The sequence below is a fragment of the Talpa europaea genome (assembly GCF_964194135.1).
Source record: "Talpa europaea genome assembly, chromosome: 8".
Lineage (NCBI taxonomy): Eukaryota > Metazoa > Chordata > Mammalia > Eulipotyphla > Talpidae > Talpa > Talpa europaea.
In genome coordinates, this window is record NC_140075.1 from 112974261 (window position 1) to 112994498 (window position 20238).

The 20238-nt window shown below is 57.0% G+C and overlaps 1 protein-coding gene across 2 annotated transcripts; it reads right to left on the reverse strand.

The window, feature by feature from the left end:
* Positions 1-688: 688 nt before the first annotated feature.
* On the reverse strand, positions 689-19721 carry VSX2 (visual system homeobox 2; the record flags this gene model as incomplete). Of its 2 annotated transcripts, none has more annotated exons than XM_084240939.1 (5): positions 689-1014; positions 1792-1972; positions 13585-13708; positions 18015-18099; positions 19352-19721. In XM_084240939.1, the coding sequence occupies 5 exons, from the start codon at positions 19719-19721 to the stop codon at positions 689-691; spliced, it is 1086 nt and encodes a 361-aa protein (XP_084097065.1). The 2 variants fall into 2 exon arrangements, with proteins under 2 accessions (XP_084097065.1, XP_084097064.1); XM_084240938.1 differs by having other exon boundaries at positions 689-1071.
* Positions 19722-20238: the final 517 nt, after the last annotated feature.

Below are 20238 nucleotides of genomic sequence, written 5' to 3' on the forward strand. Positions count from 1 at the left end.
GGAGCCATGGGCAGGCTGGGTGTGAAGAGGGTGGGTTCCTGGAGTGACCTTGGAAGGTATGAGATGGAGGATGACCGAGGGGCCCAGGCTGACTCTTCTCAAGTTGAATCTGGAATCTGGGCCCCACTGATGGGGTGGGCAGAGGTTGTACCTGCCTGTAGGGCAAAGGCCCAGATGATGAGGGAAGGAACAGGCTGAGGGGGTTTTGCTGACTGGGGCGCTCAGGACTCTGGCAGCAGAGCACAGGTCCTCCGTCCCTGACAGGCAGGCATGTTGGCAGCAGAGGTCTGGGCAGCAGGATCCATGGGGGTAGAGCGCAGGGAAGGGGACGCTTAGAGCAGGAGAACAGAGTAAGGGAAGGGGTGGCTCAGGGCAGTGAGAATTTCCCAGGTATTGCGCGAAAGCAGCTTGAGGAGGTGGCTTGGGGTAGCAAGAAGGCTTCTGAGGCAGGGACATCGGGATAAGGAGGTGACTGCAGAGATCGACACTAGGTAGGGCATGTCTGTCCCAGCAAGGCCCACAGCCTCGGCTGGAACTGAGTTGTGCCTGAAGTCACCGGGGGGTCCTGCAGGGCCTGTGGGGCAGGGGGAGAGTGGCAGAGGCCAGGCCTGGGCCTCAGAGAACCTTCGGTACCACAGGCCCCGCGGAGAACAGAGTCCTGGGGCTCCAGTGACGGCACGCCCGCGACCTAAGCCATGTCCTCCAGCTGCGCTGGACTCAGCTTCTCCGGAGGCCTGTCCTCCTCCACGGCCTCCTCCTCCGCTGGCTCCTCGGCGCTCCGGGCCAGGCTGTCAGGCCCGGACACAGTCCCCAGCACTTTGGTGCTGTGCTCCTGAGCTCTGGCTCGGAGGGCTGCAATGCTGTTCTCCCTCAGTTCTTCCTGGGACATGGCTGCGGGAGGGTCGGGGCCCTGCTCCTCCTGCTCCATCTTGTCGAGCTTGGGCAGGGCCTGGCGCTCCACCTCGGGTTTCCTTCCCGACTCAGCTGCTGCCTCCAGCGACTTTTTGTGCATCCCTAAAAAGAATTGTTGGTATTCGGGTTTAGAAAAGCGCCTGGGAAAGCCATCTTGAACTGAAAACAGCAAAGATAGAGAGAGGCCAGAATTAAGGACAGTAGAAAGCCTTGCTTCACACGCCGCAGTCGCGCGAGTCCCGGGGCAGGGGAGCGGGAGGCAGGCGGGGGAGGGGCCGCACCAGCCCTGCGGGGGGCTTCGCCTAGCCATGCCCACGGGCATCTGGCCACCGGCAGCCTGTTCTGCCCCTTCCCAAACACAGCAAGCGCGCCCCCCTCCCTGCCTCCTAGGAGTCCGGATCTTAAACCCCAAGGTCAGCTGGCACTACTACCAGACCGCAGGGCAGGGGTGAGGGTGGAGGTGAGGAAGGTGGCAGGGGGGAGAGATTTAGAGGGAAGAAGCCCTTTGGGCAAAGCCGGAATAGTAGCCAAAGGGACTTAGGATGTCCTCAGTCCCCAAGGGGGGCTTTTTTAATGACCACAAACCCATCTCCAGCTAAAGGAAGAGATCTAGACTCTAGAACAAGCCACAGCCTTCTCACAGACCAAAGAACCCACCGGGATGAGAGTCCTAGACACCTAGTGTGTGGGTGCAAGGGACAGACTCAGGGTCCTAGGCCAAGCTTGCCTTTGGAGGCCCCCGAGGAGACCCCAGTCTGCTTGGAGGGGCTCCCTCCTGCTAGGCTGCTGTGGCCAGCCCCCCATCCTTCTGGAGCTTTCTCCTCTGGGAGCCCGCTGTCCTCACGTGGGGCGGGTCCCAAGAAGGGTGTGGGCTCTTACCCAGTAGCCACGGGGCGCAGGAGTCCATGATGCCGTCCTTGGCAGATTTGAGGATGGACTCGGGCAGGGGGATGGAGTGCCGCACCATGGCCCCGTAGAGCCCGTACTCCGCCATGACGCTGCTCCGGCCCCAGCATTTCTCCCGCTTCCTCCATTTGGCTCGGCGGTTCTGGAACCAGACCTGCGAGTGCAGGCCAACAGGTCAGTCGCTTGCTCTGTGCCAGGCCCTCAGCCCCTGCTGCCTGGAGTTAAGGCCCACCCCCACCCCACCCCCATGGGGTTAGATAACCATAGCTGACTGAATTCATTTTAAAGAGCTAATCGACTTTCTGAAACTCTAATGAGTCGGGCAGCTTCCCATCTAGTAGGACAAGAGGGCCACAAAATGTAAGCTTTTTGCAGGCAGAAAGAGCAGGAGGAGGGCTGAGGGCCTGGTTTCAAGGTGAGGTAACCTACCTGTGGGGATGGGGCAAGCCCTGTGGAAGGCAGGTTATCTTGTCTTCCTTTGCGGAATGGAAAAATCCCCTCTGACCAGAAATTTCCATACTGACCAGCTAAGACTACGTCCCCTGGCGAGGTTGAAAGGCAGCGAGGTTAGGTATCAAGTCCTGGTGGGCTTAGCACAAACGCCTCCATTTGGGGGCTACTGCTTTCCTTTTAACAATTGCCAGTAGCCCCATCCCCTGGGGACTTCTGGGTTCTCCAGCCAGTTTATACAGCCAAGTCCCGACCTAAGCTCGGCCACCCTGGGGTGAGCTTCCTCCAGTTTCAGGGGTGTTCAGAATGGGGACACCGAGTCTGGTGAGAATGCAATGGGGGGAATAGGTCTGTTTTTTTTTTTTTAATCAAAGCAGTTCTAGAACAATGTAGGGACCCCTCCCAGGGCAGGGGTGTGTGTGTGTGTGTGTGTGTGTGTGTGTGCGCGCGCGCGCACACACACACATGGGCAGCACCACATGGTTCTCAGGGCTGGCTCTCTTGAAAGTGTCACAGCCCAGCGTCAACACAGAAACCCTTTTCTGACTTGCAGAAGGCCAGATTCCTTTCAGGGGCTAGAGTAGCCGCGTCTCTTGCCATGGGGTGCCGGTGGACCCAGGGAGCCAGGGCACAGATGATCTTGGGGTAACGGAAGCCTGGGAGATACTTCCACAACACCGGGTAGGGCACCCTTCCAGGCCTGAGTCAACCTCCCTTCTAGGCGGCCCCCAGGGAGCAGCCATCACAGTGTCCTCCACCAGCTCCCTCACCCTGAATGCTATCTGGGGGCGCCAAGCAGCCCGGCCTCAGCCAAGCAAGGAAGATGAAACTCCCAGTGGTGTGAGGAGCAAATGGGTATGGGGGGACTGTGTGGTGGGGGACATGTTTCAAGGCCCCAAAGCTGACAGGTGCAAGGTCTGAAAGAACAAGGGGTGTCCTGGGGGAGGTACCCAGGGCCGGCCAGCCGGGCTCTCTAGGGAGATCCCTTGGTCCCAGCCACGCTTGGCGGAAGCCAGACTTCAGGGTCCCCCAAGCACCTTCCAGAGTCTCCCGAGAAGGGTCAGCGCTGCCCCTCGGGGTGGGGGGGGCGAGCCTGGAGGAAATGGAGGCCCGGAAGGCCACCCCCCCCCCCCCCGCCGGCCTCCACGCTTGCAGCATGGGATCCTGCGGGGGGGGGGGGGGGCGGCTGGACCCCCGGCGCCCTGGGAAGTGGGGGTGGAGGGTCGGGGAGAGGCGGGCTCGTGGAAATCTATTAGTTTCCGCTGCGATTTCCATTCCCTGGACTCGGGCAGGGCCCCCGCCCCGGCGGCGGCGGCTTCAGCTTTTGATGAAAAATTGCTCGGGCTCTATTCAGGAGGCGGCAAAAGAAGAGTCACCCCCAGGGGCAGCCCTGGGCTGATTGAAAAATAAGTTAATTTCAGTTTGAATCGATGGGCCTCAGGCACTGAAATATCACGGGAAATTAAAGCGGCCGCTCTCCGGGGAGCCCGGCATTGACCCGCGCTAATTAATGCTGGGGAGGCCGCGGGGCGCGGGCCGCCCCTCCCGGGGGACCCCAGCGCTTCTCATTTAACTAATTAGACGGGGAAAATTGGGTGTTAATTTGTTTAGGATTTTTCCCCTCTCCCCCCCCTGCGCCCCCCCCCCCGCCCCGCCCGGCGCGGGCGCGGGAAATGAACGCGGGGCTCGCGGCAGATGGCTGCCCCGGTCACTCGCAATCTTCCCGGGCTTGATTGCTTGATTAGGTCGTTAGCACATTAAAAAAAAAAATTGCCTGCCGTCTGGCGCTGGCGTGATGAGTGGGACGCGCGGCAGCGCCTGGGTAATTTATCTTTTTATGCGGCAAAGAATTTGATTTCAATCTGCAGATATATGGGGCGCCTTTGACACCTGTTTAACACCGCGCGGCTGACAGGTTAACCCTTTGCTGCCTCGGCCGCCGGGAGGCTCGGGCGGGGCGGGCCGGAGCCCGGCGCCCGCGCGCCCCCGCGGTTCCCGCCGCCGCCACCAGGGGGCGGGGTGAGTGCCCCGCGGCTCGCGGCGGCCGGTGCGGCCGTGTCCGGCAGAGGGCGCTCCAGCCGCCCGCCGCGCGGCCCCAGCGTCACCCGCGAACAGCCCCGCGAGCCAGGCACGTTCCGCCCGGCCGACCGCGCCGTCCACGCGCAGCTTTAAACTGACCTGAGGGTCGGGAAGCCCGTTTTGGCACTTCTGATTTTGTAAATAACGGGAACCCCTAAAAATGGGAGAGGCACGACCTCAGTCGTCCCGGGCTCTCAGCCCTCGCACTGGCATACAGAGGCTGCGGACAGCTTCGTGGGTTGCGTCCCGGGAGCTACCCACACGGCGCGGCAGACCTCTCCTGGCTCGCCCGCTGCTCCCCTCAGCAGTGTACTTTGGTCTGTCTGCCTGTTCTGCTCCCTGCTTTGTCTCTGGTGAATCCTCTCACCCACCCCAACCTCAGGCCTGTACCCCAGTTCTTGTATGCATTAAATGGATGAAGCTTTAGGGAAAAAAGAAAAGAAAAGAAAGAGCAAGAAAGAGAGAGAGGAAGGGAGGGAGGGAGGGAGGGAGGGAGGGAGGGGACTCATCCCACCTTGGGTGCCACTGGGTCAGGCCTTCCTGGAGAGCTGGGGAGCCAATGTGTCCCAGCTCCCCCCTGATCCAGACGCAGACTGCCCTAAATGGGCCCTGTCAAGGAATGGTTTGTAACTTAAGGGCCACAGAGGACTGTGATCCCCGCACTGAGGAGCAGAGAGGGGTGAGCCAGGCCAGGGCAAGTACCTGCTTGTCTCAAGCTGCCTTCTCCCACAGAGGAAACACGGAAAAGACCTAACCACATGCAGGGCCAAGTGACCTGGGGTTTCATCACCTTTGAAAGAAGACAGCAAAGATTGAACCCCGGCCTCAGTGCTATTGATGCTATGCGCTGAGTTCGATCCCCGGCCAGAGAGTTAACCCATACATGGCGCAGCAGACCTCTCCTGTCTCACCTGCTGCTCCCCTCAGCAGTGGAGTTCAGTAGATCTGTCTGTTCTGCTCCCCACTCTGTCTCTGCTGAATCCCCGCCCCCCCTGCACTTCTGGTCTACACCCCAGTTCTTCTATGCAAATAACTAAATAAAATTACAATTAAAAAAAATTGAACCCTTAGTGATGGAATTCCAGGCACCAGGTCTGACCACCCAGGTTGGAAAGGCTTTCTTTATTTTTTAAAAAAAGATTTATTTATTTATGCAAATAAGAGCTGGGGTGTACACCAGAGGTGCAGGAGGGGGTGTGTGTGAAAGGATTCACCAGAGACAGAGTGGGGAGCAGAACAGGCAGATCTACTGAAATACACTGCTGAGGGGAGCAGCGGGTGAGACAGGAGAGGTCTGTGCACCATGTGGGTAGCTCCCTGGCTGGAGACTGAACTCTGTGCAGCAGGGGCTGCAGATAGCTTAGTTCTGAGATTTAATCCCTCGTACCACCAGGGAGGCCCTGAGAAGGTTTTCTTCATGAATCTAAAAGTAAACCATCTGCTTGGTGGGCAGGAGATGCCCTTCCAGCCCGAATGCGGTGCACTATGAAACATACAGAACCACCACAGACCCCACACCAGAGGCCTGCAGCCAGACTCCAGAGTGTTTTGGATTTTAGGAAGAATCTTCCATATGTTACACTACACCTGCAGCAGCAGTGGCTGCACCTCATTGTCAACCCAGCAGTTTTCATCTCCACAACAAAGTGCACACATACTCATTCGAAGAGGGCTAAGGAGCATAAAGTCACATCTAGTGTTTGAACCAATGAGTTTTGATGACCGACTTAGAATTGTTTTCAACAGGGGCTGGATTTAGGGGTTCTGGAGAAAGATCATGGGGTACACAAAGGCAGAGGTGCCCCTCTCTCCCTGAAAGAGTGGCTGCCTGAGAAGCACACCTTGTTTCTTCAGGATTTCATGGGTGTCAGTGCTTGATAGGGGCGGGCTGTCACCTGGAGACAGCTTCCTTACTGGAACACTAAAGAGAGGGCTGCAGACAGGAGACTCAGAGCTTCTCTAGGGCCTGTGAACAGAACCATTTTCCTGGGTCTCCTAATTTGGGCAAATGAATAACTGCTGTGCAGGCTTTGCCCACAGACACTCCCAGAGGAGTTGGCGCCAGCTGGTCGCTCAAACCAGGAGCCATTGACTCTCGGTGATGGGGTCCTGGAATGCCTGGCTCTCTTCGAAGACCAGATGCTGCTTCAATTTATGGAGGAAACCTGGACAGCCAGAGCCATTCCTTTTTAAGACAGTTGGCAGGGAAGCTATGGCGATGGTGCCTTGGAGGAAAGTGGACAAGGCATTAGAATTCATCCTACCCACTCTCCCTAGCTGCCTTTCTCTTCCCTTCCTGGAAGCACCCAGCATGTGTGCAAAGCTTTAACAGTGGACAAGAAACACTGAAGTCAGCCAATCCTGAACTGGAATCCCCAGCTCTGGCAAAAAATTGCTGCATGATCTTGGGCAAGTTACTTGCCTTCTCTCAGGCTCAGTCTCTTAATACAGGAGATAAGCATCCCCATTTTTCAGGGTTGTTTGGAGGATTAATGAAAAAAGTGAAAGTGCCTAAAATCTTTATCCTTCTAGGAAAAAAAAAAAAAAGAAAAAAGAAAATGGCTAAAATCAGTGCCTGTCACACAAAAAGATGCTCAATATGTACTGCTTATTATTATTTCAGCAGAGCAACAAAATACTCAGGGGTGTGTACTCAGAGTGTATGTAATTGTGCCATCACTGCCCCTTTGGCCTCCTCCACATACCCTTTAACAAGGCTGGACTAGGGGGCCTCCCTGGTGGCACAAGGGGTTGAGTCTCAGCACTATGAAGCTATCCTGAGCCACTGCAGCATGAGTTCAATCCCCAGCCAGGGAGCTACCCACATGGCACAGCAGACCTCTCCTGTCTCCCCGCTGCTCCCCTCAGCAGTGTGTTTCAGTCAGTGTGCCTATCCTGTTCCCCACTCTGTCTCTGATGAATCCTCTCACCTCCCGCACCTCTGGCCTATACCCCATTTCTTGTATGCATAAATAAATAAATCTTAAAAAAGAAAAACCAGGGTCTCCCCGGTGGCGCAGTGGGTTGAGTGCAGCGCTGTGAAGCTGTCCGCACTTCTATAATGCAGGTTCGATTCCTGGCCGGCCAGGGAAGTTACCACATGGAACAGCAGACCTCTCCTGTCTCGCCTGCTGCTCCTCTCAGCAGTGTATTTCGGTCCATCTGCCTATTCTGTTCCCTGCTCTGTCTCTGGTGGATTCCCTCACCCTCCTGTGCCTCTGGCCTGTACCCCAGCTATTGTATAAATAAAATAAATCTGGGCCTCCCCGGTGGCGCAGCGGTTGAGCGCTGGGTTGCGAAGCTGCCTGCGGCCTGTGCGGCGTCGGTTCGATCCCCGGCTGCTCCCCGGCCACCGGAGGAGGGTCCCACATGGCGCGCAGACCTCTCCTGCCGCCCGCTGCTCCCCTCAGCAGTGTACTTCGGTCCTTCTGCCTGCTCTGCTCCCCGCTCTGCTCTGGTGAATTCTCTCACCCTCCCGCGCTTCTGACTGTGCCCAGTGCATGTATAAATAAACAAAACTGAATAAATAAATAAATAAATAAATAAATAAAAACATGCCTCTAAAAATAAATAAATAAATAAATAAATAAAATAAATCTTAAAAAAAAAAGAACAAAAGAAAAACCACAAGGCTGGACTAACAATAACCACAATGCAGGGAGAGACACAAGCAACCTTCAGGCTGTCAGATTTTTGATACAGATGTCCCCTCTTTCCCCTCCAGGCGTCCTGAAGGGGGTGCCCAAACAGATCTCCCTGCAAGTTTCCCCATATTTCTAATGTGTCCTAGTCCCTTGAGACTCCAATGCAAGAAAACATCCATGTGGCGCCCACCACTCTCTCAAGTCTGCTGACAGGGACTGGAAGCCCAAGGTCAGAGGTCTCTGCTCTGCCTCCTGTGGAGGAGGCCAGAGGGGCTGCCTCAACACGGTGCATTTCTTAACCTCTCTGAGCTTCAGGTTTCTCCTCCGCCTCATCCTGCCATATCCTCAGTGGTTTCTCATGAAAATTAAGTCAAACAGTGTATGGGAAGCTCGTGGTTCACAGGAAGAACTTAAAAACATTGGCCAGATGTTGGATGAATTCTGTGAACAAATGTATGACAATATGAGGCTTTGCTTTCCAGCAAATGCCCAAAGATACTCTCACACTGAGCCCAGCCCTCCCATCTCCCCTGTTGTGAGATTCCCTCTCAGGATGGACTCCTTCCCTCCCTGGTCTCTTGGTGCTGGCTAACCCACAATGTTCCTTCAGTCCCTCTCTCTCTCCTGACTGTCCACTTTCTAGAAGACACTGCTCCCCTCACAGGGGAGTCAGGTCTGGGCCCCTTCCAGAAAGCCTGAGTCAAGGCCCCAGGCAGGCCCACAGCCCTGACTTACAGCCTCTGATTGCCTGAGAAGGGGCCCTGAGTGACCAAGGGCCACCAGGTTTGGAGTCCGAGGCAAAGGAGAGGGACCCACCTTCCAGCTCAGGAAGGAGGCTGGGTTTCCCCGAGCATTCTCCCTTGGGGGGAGTCCCTGAGAGCTCAGGTAGGATGTCTCTAGCTGTCATATCTGGCCTGGCAAGGCAGAGAAGATCCTGAGACCCTGTCCCTCTGAGGGTGGACAGCACTCGGGGAAGGGCTTCTTGCCAAGTGGGCACCCTTCTGCTACAGGGCACGCATGGACAACCAAGCCACTGCCTTGGCTCTTTCCTTCACGAGTGGGTGAGCAGCACAAGCAACCATGGCCGTGTCCAGGGTGTCTCTTGTCCTCACACAGCTCCTGTCTCGCCAGCAGCTTCCTGGGCCCCCATGGGACAACATGCCCAGGGCTCCTGCCCTCAGAGGCCTCCCAGGAGACCCTCTGCAATCACCCCAGAACCATCCACGCAGGAAGCCATCCACATGACAGATGCTCCATGGACATTCTGGGCACTTGGCTCCCCAGGGCCCTGCCCTCCAATCTTGTCCCTTGCCAGTAGGCCTGGCTCGGCTGGCCATGTGGCGGTTTCCATCACCTTCACCCAGCTTCTTTCCTGCCCCTGTCTGGGAGCTGATTAATTTGGGCTCATTGCTGGTGTTATTTAAGGACGTCACACTCCAAGCCTACTCAGTGCTCTGACACTGTCCACGCTCCTCCCGCAGCACCCCCAGCTTCAGGCTCACAGAAACCCCGCGGCTGCTGCCGCCTCTGTCCACTAGGGGGCAGCACCCTCCCCAGCGCCCCAACATGTCATAACCCAGCATTTTTTGGAGACAGAAAAAAACCAGTGTGTTTGAATCTGATATGAGATTCAGAAACTCTTCGCTGACAACGCTCTGTGTCCCTCCACCCCAACCTGCAGAGAGTGGCGTGAGGACCAGCCAACACTCCAAGCACAAAGACAGTAAATGGCCACAACCAGGCACTGGCCTTGTCAGCACTGCCCCAGGCATTGGCTACTCCAATTGACCCACACAGGCCTTCACGGGTCATCCACGGGTCCCTCGCGTGACATCGCTGAGTGCTGGGTTTCAACCTCAGCTACTCAACGCCCCTCAGTTCCCGCATTCAGGAAATGTGACGAGAATGGCCTCTGACTCACCCAGGTGTTGAGAAGGTTTAATGAAACAAGGTGTAGAATGCTCTTAATATCTGGGACCACGGAAAGAACTTAGTAATAACAGTACTTTCATTAAGTTAGTCTTCCAGAAAAAATACTATTAGCTTACAAGTGAGCCGTCTGAGGCTCAGAGTTTGGCTTGCTGACATGGAGCAATGAGGAGGCGTGTGAGCCAGCATGCCCGCCCTGGGTTCTCATCCGACAGTAGCTTGGAGGCTACAGACATACTCATGTGGCTACCTGGAATGGACAAGAGGTGTGTGCCCCGGGACTGCTAAAGGCAACCTTCCTGCCCCTCTCCCCCGCCCCATTTCACCAATGGCAGTCCAGGTCCCGGAGATGAAGGTGACCTTCAGGAGGCCCTCCCTGGGAGAGATCCCTTGACTTCCTTTACAGATAAGGAGGCTGAGAGATGGGAGGTGACCTGGCTTCTGCCCGGCCTGCTGGGTGTCAGAGCCGGAAGTGAGGCCAGGGCCCTGACATCCAGTCAGTGACCTCTCTGCTGCTCCTTGAGGGTGTCTAACCCTGGAACAGAGCCTCTGATAACACCCTCCTAGTCCTGCTCTGCCCACTCACAGGCAGGCCTCTGACTGAAGGCAGGACAGGGACTGGTTTCCATTTTCCACGCAGAGCTCTGGTTGGGAGGGGGGCCGTGTAGCGACACAAGTGTTCCGGAGTGGAAAGGTGGGGGGAGGTCTGAGTTCTGTACCCCGTCCTTCAGATTGCCTTTCTGTCAAAGGGGAGTAGCAACAGACACTCACAGGGTCCCCTAGGGTCCCTGGGGAGTGTACATAAACTCCTCTAAAAGGAAACAACAGAACCTGGTTACTGCCGTGGGGATGCTGGCAGGGAGTACTTCACCCTTTGGAACTCACATACATGGATTTTCCCATTCAAAAAATATTTTTTTAAAGATTTATTTATTTATGCATACAAGAACTGGGGTACTGGCCACAGGTGCAGAGGGGTGAGAGGATTCAGCAGAGACAGAGTGGGGAACAGAACAGGCAGATCTACTGAAATACACACTGCCGAGGGGAGCAGCAGGGAGACAGGAGAGGTCTGCCACGCCATGTGGGTCACCTCCCTGGCCGGGTATTGAACTCCATGCTGCAGTGGCTGAGGATAGCTTTCACAGTTGCGTCTTAATCCCTTATGCCATCAGGAAGGCCCCCAAAATAATTTTTTATGACTAGTTTTTGATTTTTAGAATAGTGCCTGGTACTCTATAAATATTGATTTTTGTATAAAGCCTTGGTGCAGACCCCCTCATGTGACCTCAAATCATCTGTTTCCCCCACTGCAAGTCAAAGCAGACTATGAAGCAAGAGGCAGTTGTGGAGCCTGTGGGCTTGAGAGGCAGAGCTGGGTTCGAGCCCTGTGTGCCCCACCTATAGCTGTGTGGTCTTGGGGCAGTCGCTCTGCCTCAGTTCCTCAGTTACAAAAGCAGGATAATGGCCTCTACCCCACAAGTTGTCACCACGAGTTAATGAAATCAGAGCTGAAACCATGCGCGGGCCAGGTAGCCTCGGAATACACTGCACATGGTTCATCCCATCCGCAGGTGCCACGATCACCCCTATCTTACAGATGGGAGTCGGAGGCCGTGGGGGTGAGGCACTTGCCCATGGTCTGCTGGAAACTGGTAAAATCAGGATGTGTCTGGCTCCAAAGTCCATGCCCCTAACCACTGCACTCCCTGCCTCTCCTGAGCACATCTCCTATTAGAACACCTGGCACACGGAAACCACTCTGTCAGTTTTAGCTGTGATGATTATCAACACATGCTAAGCTCTTCCCCAGGCCACCTGGTAAAACATTTTGGGGCAGGACTATTTGACAGTTGCAGTCACCTCCTGGGGGCAGTATTTACCCAAGAACCCTGCGCGCACAAACAGCTCCAGAAAGTCCACCTTAGTGGGCCCATAGAAACAAAACCACAGTCAGTCCTCATAGTGTCAGGGCAATTAACTTTGTCGGCACCCTGGCTCCTCCTAGCTGGCTCTGGTGGCTTCAGACACCACCCTGTAGACACCCTCCAGGCCACTAAAGAAGCCTCCACCTGCGGGGGCACCCACCCCAACCATAGCGGGTTGACAGGACAACCCACTGCAAGACACAAGCTGCTCCTTCTCAGTGCACAGGCGGGTCCTCCTAACAGTGGGAGTTTGATCCTACCATGGATAGGATCTTCGTTCTCTCTCTCTCTCTCTCTCTCTCTCTCTCTCTCTCTCTCTCTCACACACACACACACACACACACACACCCCGTTCCAGATTCCAAGTCAGCACCCAACCTTACCCCACTGGAACCCAAATGGGTGGGGGAAGATGGGGCCAGGCTGCCATGGATAATGCATCAAACACATAATCTGCTTACGAATAATTGAGCTTATGGTTAGTGTCAATGTCTAAAGCCATTAGCTGGAATTCCAAATAGATTTCCAGGGGAGAGGAAAGCTCTTCTAGAAAAGCAACTCATGCCCCATTTTCCATTCTCTGGGTCTCTAGTGAGAGAAGGCAGAACAACCCACACATCTTATTTGGTTCCTCCTCTAGGCCTATCCGGATTCCCCCTAGTACTTGTCCTATCACACCCGGAAACGTAAAAGGTCTTGATCTGAACAGGGGACAGAAGCGATTTCACGAAGTAGGAAGCTTCCACCCATTTCCCAGGCTCAGCTGTGAACTACTCTGGGCTAATCAGCTGATGGGTCTATATTTCATTAAAGGTTTTGATCCAACTAAGCTTAGAAACTCCAATTTTTCTGGAATGTTCTTTCCCCCCCATTCACTCCTTCCACCTCATGGGGGTCCTGTTAGAAAATCATCAGACTTCATCTTTTACCAGAGGAATAATTAAGTAGCTCCCTTCCTGCCCAGTTAGGGGGGTTCTGAACTTAGGGAGGTCCTGCTGCTGATGAAAGGAGACTCCATACCCACCACCGCTGAGCACAGCCCAGTCTCCATCGGAGGCTGGTTAAGCAGGGAACCCTCCGGGAGAGGGGGAAGGGAGGAGGGGGGAAGCTGATGGGGAGGGGAGGGCTGAGGAGGGAAGAAAGCGGAGGAAAAGGAGTAGGAGGAAGGGAGAAGGAGGAGTGGCTCACTGAGCTACACCTGCAGCCACAGGTACAGGCCACATCCTGGTGTGAGGTGGGGGTGAAAAGCAATCAGCTCAGGGCAGGATCAGCTGAATGGTTGTGAGAGAAGCAAGTCTTGGGTGATGGGGAGGGGAGTGGAAGTAGGAGGTAGGTGAGTGAAAGGAAGGGAACCAGACTCGGGCAGAGTTGGAAACACCAACCCCCAGCCCACCCCTCAGCCACCCAGAAAGGCCTGGGCCCTCTGGTCTTGGAGTACCCAGGGGACATCTCCGCAACAGAGACCTTGCCCAGAAGCCAGCACCTGCCCAGAACTCCTCCCTCACAGGCCCTGGGGTCTGCCTGACATCCTGCTCAGGAAGCTCATATGGAGCCACAGGCCAGCCCAGGCTGCTAGACCTCTCGCCCCAACAGCAACCCCTCACTCAGCCGGTGTCCAGCATTCCTGTCAGCTTAAATCAACTATTCTGTGTGAGGACATGGTGTCCACAGCAGCGGCTGGGAGCCTGGAGATGTCCCTGAGAGGTAATGCCGGGGCAAGAAAACTTCTCTGCTACCTGTATCCTGTCTTCCGGCAGCTCGGTTTTCATGGCCAGCATCTCGCGGGCATAGACATCTGGGTAGTGGGCCTCGTTGAATGCTTTCTCCAGCTCCTCCAGCTGGTAGGAGGTAAAGATTGTCCTGAGAGGAGAAAAATCAGACACTCAGGATCCAGAAACAGAAAGAATCTGCTCCAGAGAGGACGGAATGGCCCTTTCCTGCGCCTCCCGGACAGCACAAACCATTGGCTCAGCACAATGAACACACACAGATACACAAACACACACTCACACGCACAGCTCAGCCCTCTGAACTCCTCTTTTTATGACTGAGGGTTAAGCAGAGGTGCCCTGCTGGTGGCTGGGGGCCTTCAGTGCTCAGGGACTGTTCACATGGCAAATCTTTCTGGAGGTGCTTTTGGGGAAAGGGTGTTAAAACAGAAACTTTAGGGCCTCCCTGGTGGCGCAGCAGTTGAGCGCTGGGTTGCAAAGCTGCCCACAGCCTCTGCAGCGCCAGTTCGATCCCCGATCCCCGGCTGCTCCCCGGCCACCGGAGGAGGGTCCCACATGGCGCGCAGACCTCTCCTGCCGCCCGCTGCTCCCCTCAGCAGTGTACTTCGGTCCTTCTGCCTGCTCTGCTCCCTGCTCTAGCTCTGGTGAATCCTCTCACCCTCCCGCACTTCTGACTGTACCCAGTGCTTGTATAGATAAATAAATAAATCTTAAAAAAAAAAAAAAAGCAGAAACTTTAGAAAACTGCAGAAAGTCCCTTGTTCCACGACCCCAGCAAGGAGTAAGGGACTCCCTAGACAAATAAACGTCTGAGCCCCACCAGCTCTGCTCCTGGACTCCGCTTCGCACACAGCACACTTGATCTTGCAAACCGCAGTCAGAGTTTGAAGCCTCACTAGATGCTCTGTGCACCTGCCCCCCCAGTGTCTGCAGTGGGAAGCGGAGTCTCCCACTCCCTGAAACCTCCTCAACACTCCACCCTCCTCAGCTGCCCTGTCCCGGCCCCACCTCTCAGAGCTGCACTCAGAACCCCTCCCCCACTTCTGAGCTCACAAGGTAAAGGCCACCTCCCACCTCCCACAACACACACACACACACACACACACACACACTCAGCCATGAGGGGTTTGGAGGTCCCATACAGGGGAATCCCATTCCGGTCTGCTCCAGAAAGCCTGTCCACACAGCCCCGACCCCTCACAGTGACCTGTGGGGGATCACAAACTGCATTAAGACTCTGGCAAAAGCTACATGCTCTCACCCTGGGAAAACGTGCAAATGAATTGTGTTGGAGCATTCCAACATAAAATTTTGCCTCCACAATTGGGTTCATAGACACTTTTTCTTGCCTAAACCACTACATATCCACTTACACATGTGAATTCTCTTCTCAGACCTTAATTTCACTAAGTTCCAGGTGAGCGGTACCCTGCACCCTCCTCTGCAAGCCGGGCAGCGTAGTCCAGCAGGCACCGTCCTTGCTGGGTATGTTCCCAGCTTGTTCCTCTGGGATTTGAACCCTCGGACCAGCACAGGACTTAGAATCCCTCCCTGCTGCCCTCACCCAGCACAAGGGAAAAGGATGAAGGTAAACCCTGCAAAATCCTTGTGCTGATGTCAACTTTAATATCTTGGGGGATGAAGCAAGAAGTGTGTGAGGAAGAGAGATTCAGCTCTTTATAGAAAACGACTGGTTGGATTCTAAATCGTTTCTCCTTTTCTCTTGGGGGACATACAATGCTTGTGTACACAGAAAGTTAATTCTTCAGAATTTGGAAGATGTGCTCCTTTCGATTCCTCTCTTGCCACTTACTGGGGAGTCCCTGAACAGATCGTCAAAATAAACAACCAACACATGCAAGTCCTTTTCAAAACGAGGGAAACTGAGCCACACAGGTGCAACTGCTTGGCCAAAGCCAAAGAGGAGGGCAGATGGTAGGGCATGTCGGTGCCAGTCTCCGCTCGGGAGGGCTCCCAATAAAGACAAAAACAAAACCAAGAACAAACAGCCCCCCAGACTCCTCTTCATTCCTTTTTCACAGCGAATGTTGGTGCTCTGATGCCAACAGGGACTCTCTGCCCACAATGTGCCCCAAACCCGGCTCCTGGCTTTATGCAGAACTCAGCCCCTTTGAGTAGCCGTTATGTCCAGTGTGCAGAGGCTCTGAGCCTTTCCGGCAGAGAAAAGAGATGAGGGGAGAGGGAGAGACTCCCAAGCTGCCACTCCATCCCCTCTCTAACCCCTGCTAAGCCCAGCATATTTCTGGGAGGTGGCGAAAAGGCCCCTCCCACCACCAGATTTGGAGATCTTTTACCTGAAACCCCTAAATGAGAACAGCTCAGGAAAACACATTTTTTTCACTAGTTAAAAACTGTAATCAGTGGCCATTCTCCGCTTCCCAATACTTTCAATCTTTTCCCTCTGTGCATAGAAATAGCCAGAAACTGAGGGCAGGTGGGGGTTGATGTCTCGTGTCCCCTGGTATCCTCCCCAGGGTTTCCCTGGTGGAGAGGGTGGGGTGAGGACAGAGGGTCAGGAACTGCAGGCACGGACTTGGTGTTACGCACCAGCCAGCAAAGAATGTCCTGATGTGGAAATACTGTTCAGTACCGGAGTTTGGGGGATGTTTTTCTCAGGGCTCCCTATGCTGGGAAACCTCACCCCCCATCCAAGCACCAAAGTAAAAGCAGACCAGCCAGACTCCCAGCTGCTCCCCAACTCAGAGGGGTCCCTGAACTGCTCCAGGAAGCTGTGAAAATTACCCAACCTGGGACCAGCATGGGATAGGGGTATAATTTACTGAATATTTGTTGGATGAATGAATGTAAAAGGCAAAAAGGAGAGATGCAAGATAGGACTAAAACCAATGTTCCCATTTAAAAATAAAACCAAACCTGGGCCTCCTGGTGGCACAACGGGGTTAAGACACAACCTACGAAGCTATTTGCAGCGTCTGCGGCACAAGTTCGATCCTGGCCCACCAGGGAGCAACCCACATGGCAGGCAGACCTCTCCTGTCTCCCGGCTGGTCCCCTCAGCAACGGATTTCAGTCAGTCCCCCTGTTCTGCTCCCCACTCTGTCTCTGGTGAATTCTCTCACCCTCCCTGGCACCTCTGGCCTGTACCCCAGATCTTGTATGCCTAAATAAATTTTTAAAAAAATAAAACCAAACCAAACAAGAACAAATAGCTGTGGGAGGGGAACGACCAAAGTCCAAGTTCTTTCTCATCCAGGAGGGGCTTCTTGGGGCCTGGAAGTCAGAAGTGCCTTTTGGAAAGGTGGGGAGTCGATATCGGAGTCTCTAGCTAAGAAGGAAGAAAACGCAGAAAAGAGTGGAGAAAAGGTGGGGCGAAGGAGCCGAGAATAAATTGGGGGAAAGAAGATGAAGTGGGGTGAGGAGCCGCAGAGCTCACCAGTGGGGACAAGTCCCGAGAGCGCGCGGGAGGCCCCGGCGGGCGGGAAGGGAGATTTGGAGAAACTGACCCAGGGCTGAGCTCAGCGACCGCGCTTGAAAGCAGCAGTTTCGGAAAATCAGGCCGATTTTTGGTTCCCACTCTCTTATTCCTTAAAAACCACCTCATGATTTTACACGAGGACTCGGTAGTCGTGGCGCTGATGCCCAAGGAAAGCAGGGCCTGGGATGGGGGATTCCTTTTCCAGATACACCTTTCGGCACCCATTGAAATGTAGTAGTGCAAGTAATGTCTATTTAAAGACTTTTATTTAAATTAAAGAAACCAAACCCTGTGTGGTCTGTATCCCCGGGCAGCCTCGCGCGCCCGGCCGCGCGCTCCCTCGCGCCCACTCCCCATTTTGCAGACAAGGAAACTGAGGCTCGCAGAAGGGAAGCAACCTTCTCCGGATCACAAAAGAGCAGAAGCCAAAAGGAAAAAAATCCCTGGATGCCGATGTCACACGGTCACACTCCCGACACTGGGCGCGCAGGGAATGGGGGGCTGGGGGGCTGGCAGGGCCGGCGGGGACCGCAGGAGACCGGCGCGGCCCGAGGCCGAGCGCCCGCGAGGGAGGCGGGGGCCGGTGCGCCCGCCGGGAGGTGCGCGTGGTTCCCCCAAAGTGTGGCCGCAGGGATCGCGTCTGGGGCCCGCCAGCTCCCCTCGCGCGGGTTGGGCCCGGCTTGGGGCCTTTTCTTCCTTGCGAGGAAGGAGGGAAGAGCCTAAAACGCAGCCGCTTCCCTGGCGCGGCCACACAGCTTCCTCCCTGCGCGCGGCCCGGGGCCCGGAGCCGGGCTGGGCTTCGCAGACAACGCCTGGTCGCCCTTCCCGGGCAGTCTTGACCCTCAGATCCGGAGTTACCAAAAAGAAAAAAAAGAAAAAAAAAGGGGGGGTGCGGGGGGTTCGAGCCCCCGACTCTCGCACAGCAGCGGCAGGGGGTGGGGCGCAGGGGAGGGACCCGAAAGCGCCGCAAGGACCTTACCTGTGCCGCCGTTTCTTTCGTTTCTTGGTCTGGTTTAAAGCCGATTTGGACATTTTTCGGTCGCTGGAGGACACATCTTCAGAATCTGAAAAGCGGGCGGAGGCACATGCGGTAGAATGGGGGGCGCGTTCGGCGGCGCCCCGGTGCGTCAGGAGCCGGGAGCCCGCGAGGGCCCCACCCCGGGCCGCCCCCGGGAGCGGAGGGGGCCGGCTCTGCCCCCCGAGAAGCCCTCTGAGGGGTCGGCCCCGTCCCTGAAGCTCGGCCGGCTCTACCCGCCCCGGCGTCGGGACCGAGCGCTTTGGAGCAGATTTCGTTGCAGAGAGGCAAAGGCCCCGCGCGCCGGGAGCCGGCCCCGAGGGGGAGCGCGGCCGCCCCAGGGGCCGCGGAGACCCGGGGCGCGCTCGGAACTCCGCCCTCAGCCCCGGCGCCGGGGGGAAAGTTGGCCTGGAGGGGGCCCGGGCGTCGCCGGGTGCGCGCAGGGGGAGCGCTCGGGCCTCCCGGGCGAGCGCCGGTCCAAAGCCGGCCCCGGGCGCCCCGCTTGCGTCTGGACAGACCGCGGCGCGCCGCTCTCCGGGGCCCCCCAAACAAAAATGAACAAATAAATCCATAACGAAATATGAGGGGAATTGCCCAGTGCAAGCAAGAGCCAGGCGGCCGGGCGGGCGGGGACGCACAGCCCGGAAAGCGGCCCTGGGAGGGCGCGGCGGGGTGACCCAGGGGCCCCCAGACTCGGGGAGGCGCGAGGTCCGATCCATCGTGGCGCTTAGGAGGGATCGGACGGCGGCCGCTTGCACTGCTGCGGTGTCCAGGATCGCGGGGCGAGAAGAACCCCAGCCGGTCCGTGCCGGGCAGGGCCGGGGGTGGGAAGGGGAGAAGCAGGGAGGAAAGGACAACTTTGGACACCAGGGCTGGGGCCGAAGCACCCGCTTCCCCGGCCGCCAGCCCGCGGGGCAGCATCCCTCCCGCTCCTGGAGCGCACGCAGGTCCTTTCGAGGCCGGGGCCGCAGCAGAACAGCAGAACTGCGGCTCCCCAGCCCGCCCCGTGGCGTGGCACCCCAAGTCCGGCTTACGGTGGGGCCCCACCCCGGCGCCGCGGCGGAGTTGGGCCTGGCGCGGGGGCCGGCGCCCTGCAGGGCAGCGGGAGACGCTGGGGCCGAATCCCGCGGGCGCCTGGAGCATCCGCCCCAGCCCCGAGCGGGCCAGCCCGGGCCCTGGCCGCGATCCCTCGGCCTGTCACCAACTTTTGCGCGGGGTGGAGGCCTTGCGGCGCGGCGAGAGCCGACAGCTCCGGGTTCCCGTGCCCAGCCAGCCAGCCTCGCAGCCTCGCCCTCACCTACCCGAGCTGGCCGTCTGGCTGGTGTCCAGCGGCCCCGACGCTCTGCCCAGAGGCTGCAGGTGGACGTTCTGCGGGTCGGACAGCACTTCCAGGAAGGTGGGCTGCGCGTAGAAGCCGGGGAGCCCTCCCGGCCCCAGCAGCCCCATGCCGCCCACTCCTGCGGGACTGAGCACCGAGCGCGCCGCCAGCAAGTGCCCGGGGGCCAGGCCGTCGAGGGCGGCCCGAGGGTGGGAACTGGGGGGCTCCTTGTTCAAGCCTAGGATCTCCTGGATGCCGAACCCGGTGCACCTGGCCGGGGCGCCCCCCGAGGTACTCTTGGCCACTGTCTCGGGTTTGGGTTTGCTGAGCGCTTCCCCCGCTTTTCCCGTCATCTCCTGGCTCGCTGGAGGGGCCGAGGCCGCAGGTCTGTTTCTCCCCCCACCCCCCCGCCGGGCTCCCCGCTTCCCGAAGTTGGTCCCAGGTGCCCCCTCCGGTGTCTAATGCTCTGGAGCCCCAAGGAGATTCCCCTTTTATCCAACCAGGCGGCAGCCCAAGTGGGGTCAGAGCTGAGCAGCCAATCACCGGGGCCAGGAGCGATTAGGAATTCCAAAAAGCTGGCAGCTCCCGCAGCAGGCAGCACCGAGGGGCCGGGGCACTAGGGGCCAGTCAGTGGGTGGGCTCTGCAGGATGCCCCAGAGCAGGTGCCCCAGGGGCTGAGATGACAACTAGGTTGCAGGCTGTCGCAGGAGGCAGGGTGGCTTGGGACTCTGGGCAGCACCTGCCTGGGTCATGCCCCTGGGGCTGGGGTGGGACAATGGGCTGAGGGTACAGTCCAGAGCCAAGAGCACGCCTCTCCTCAACTACTGTGCAGTTTGACAGGGTCAAAGAAGTTCAAACACGGGAGCCCCG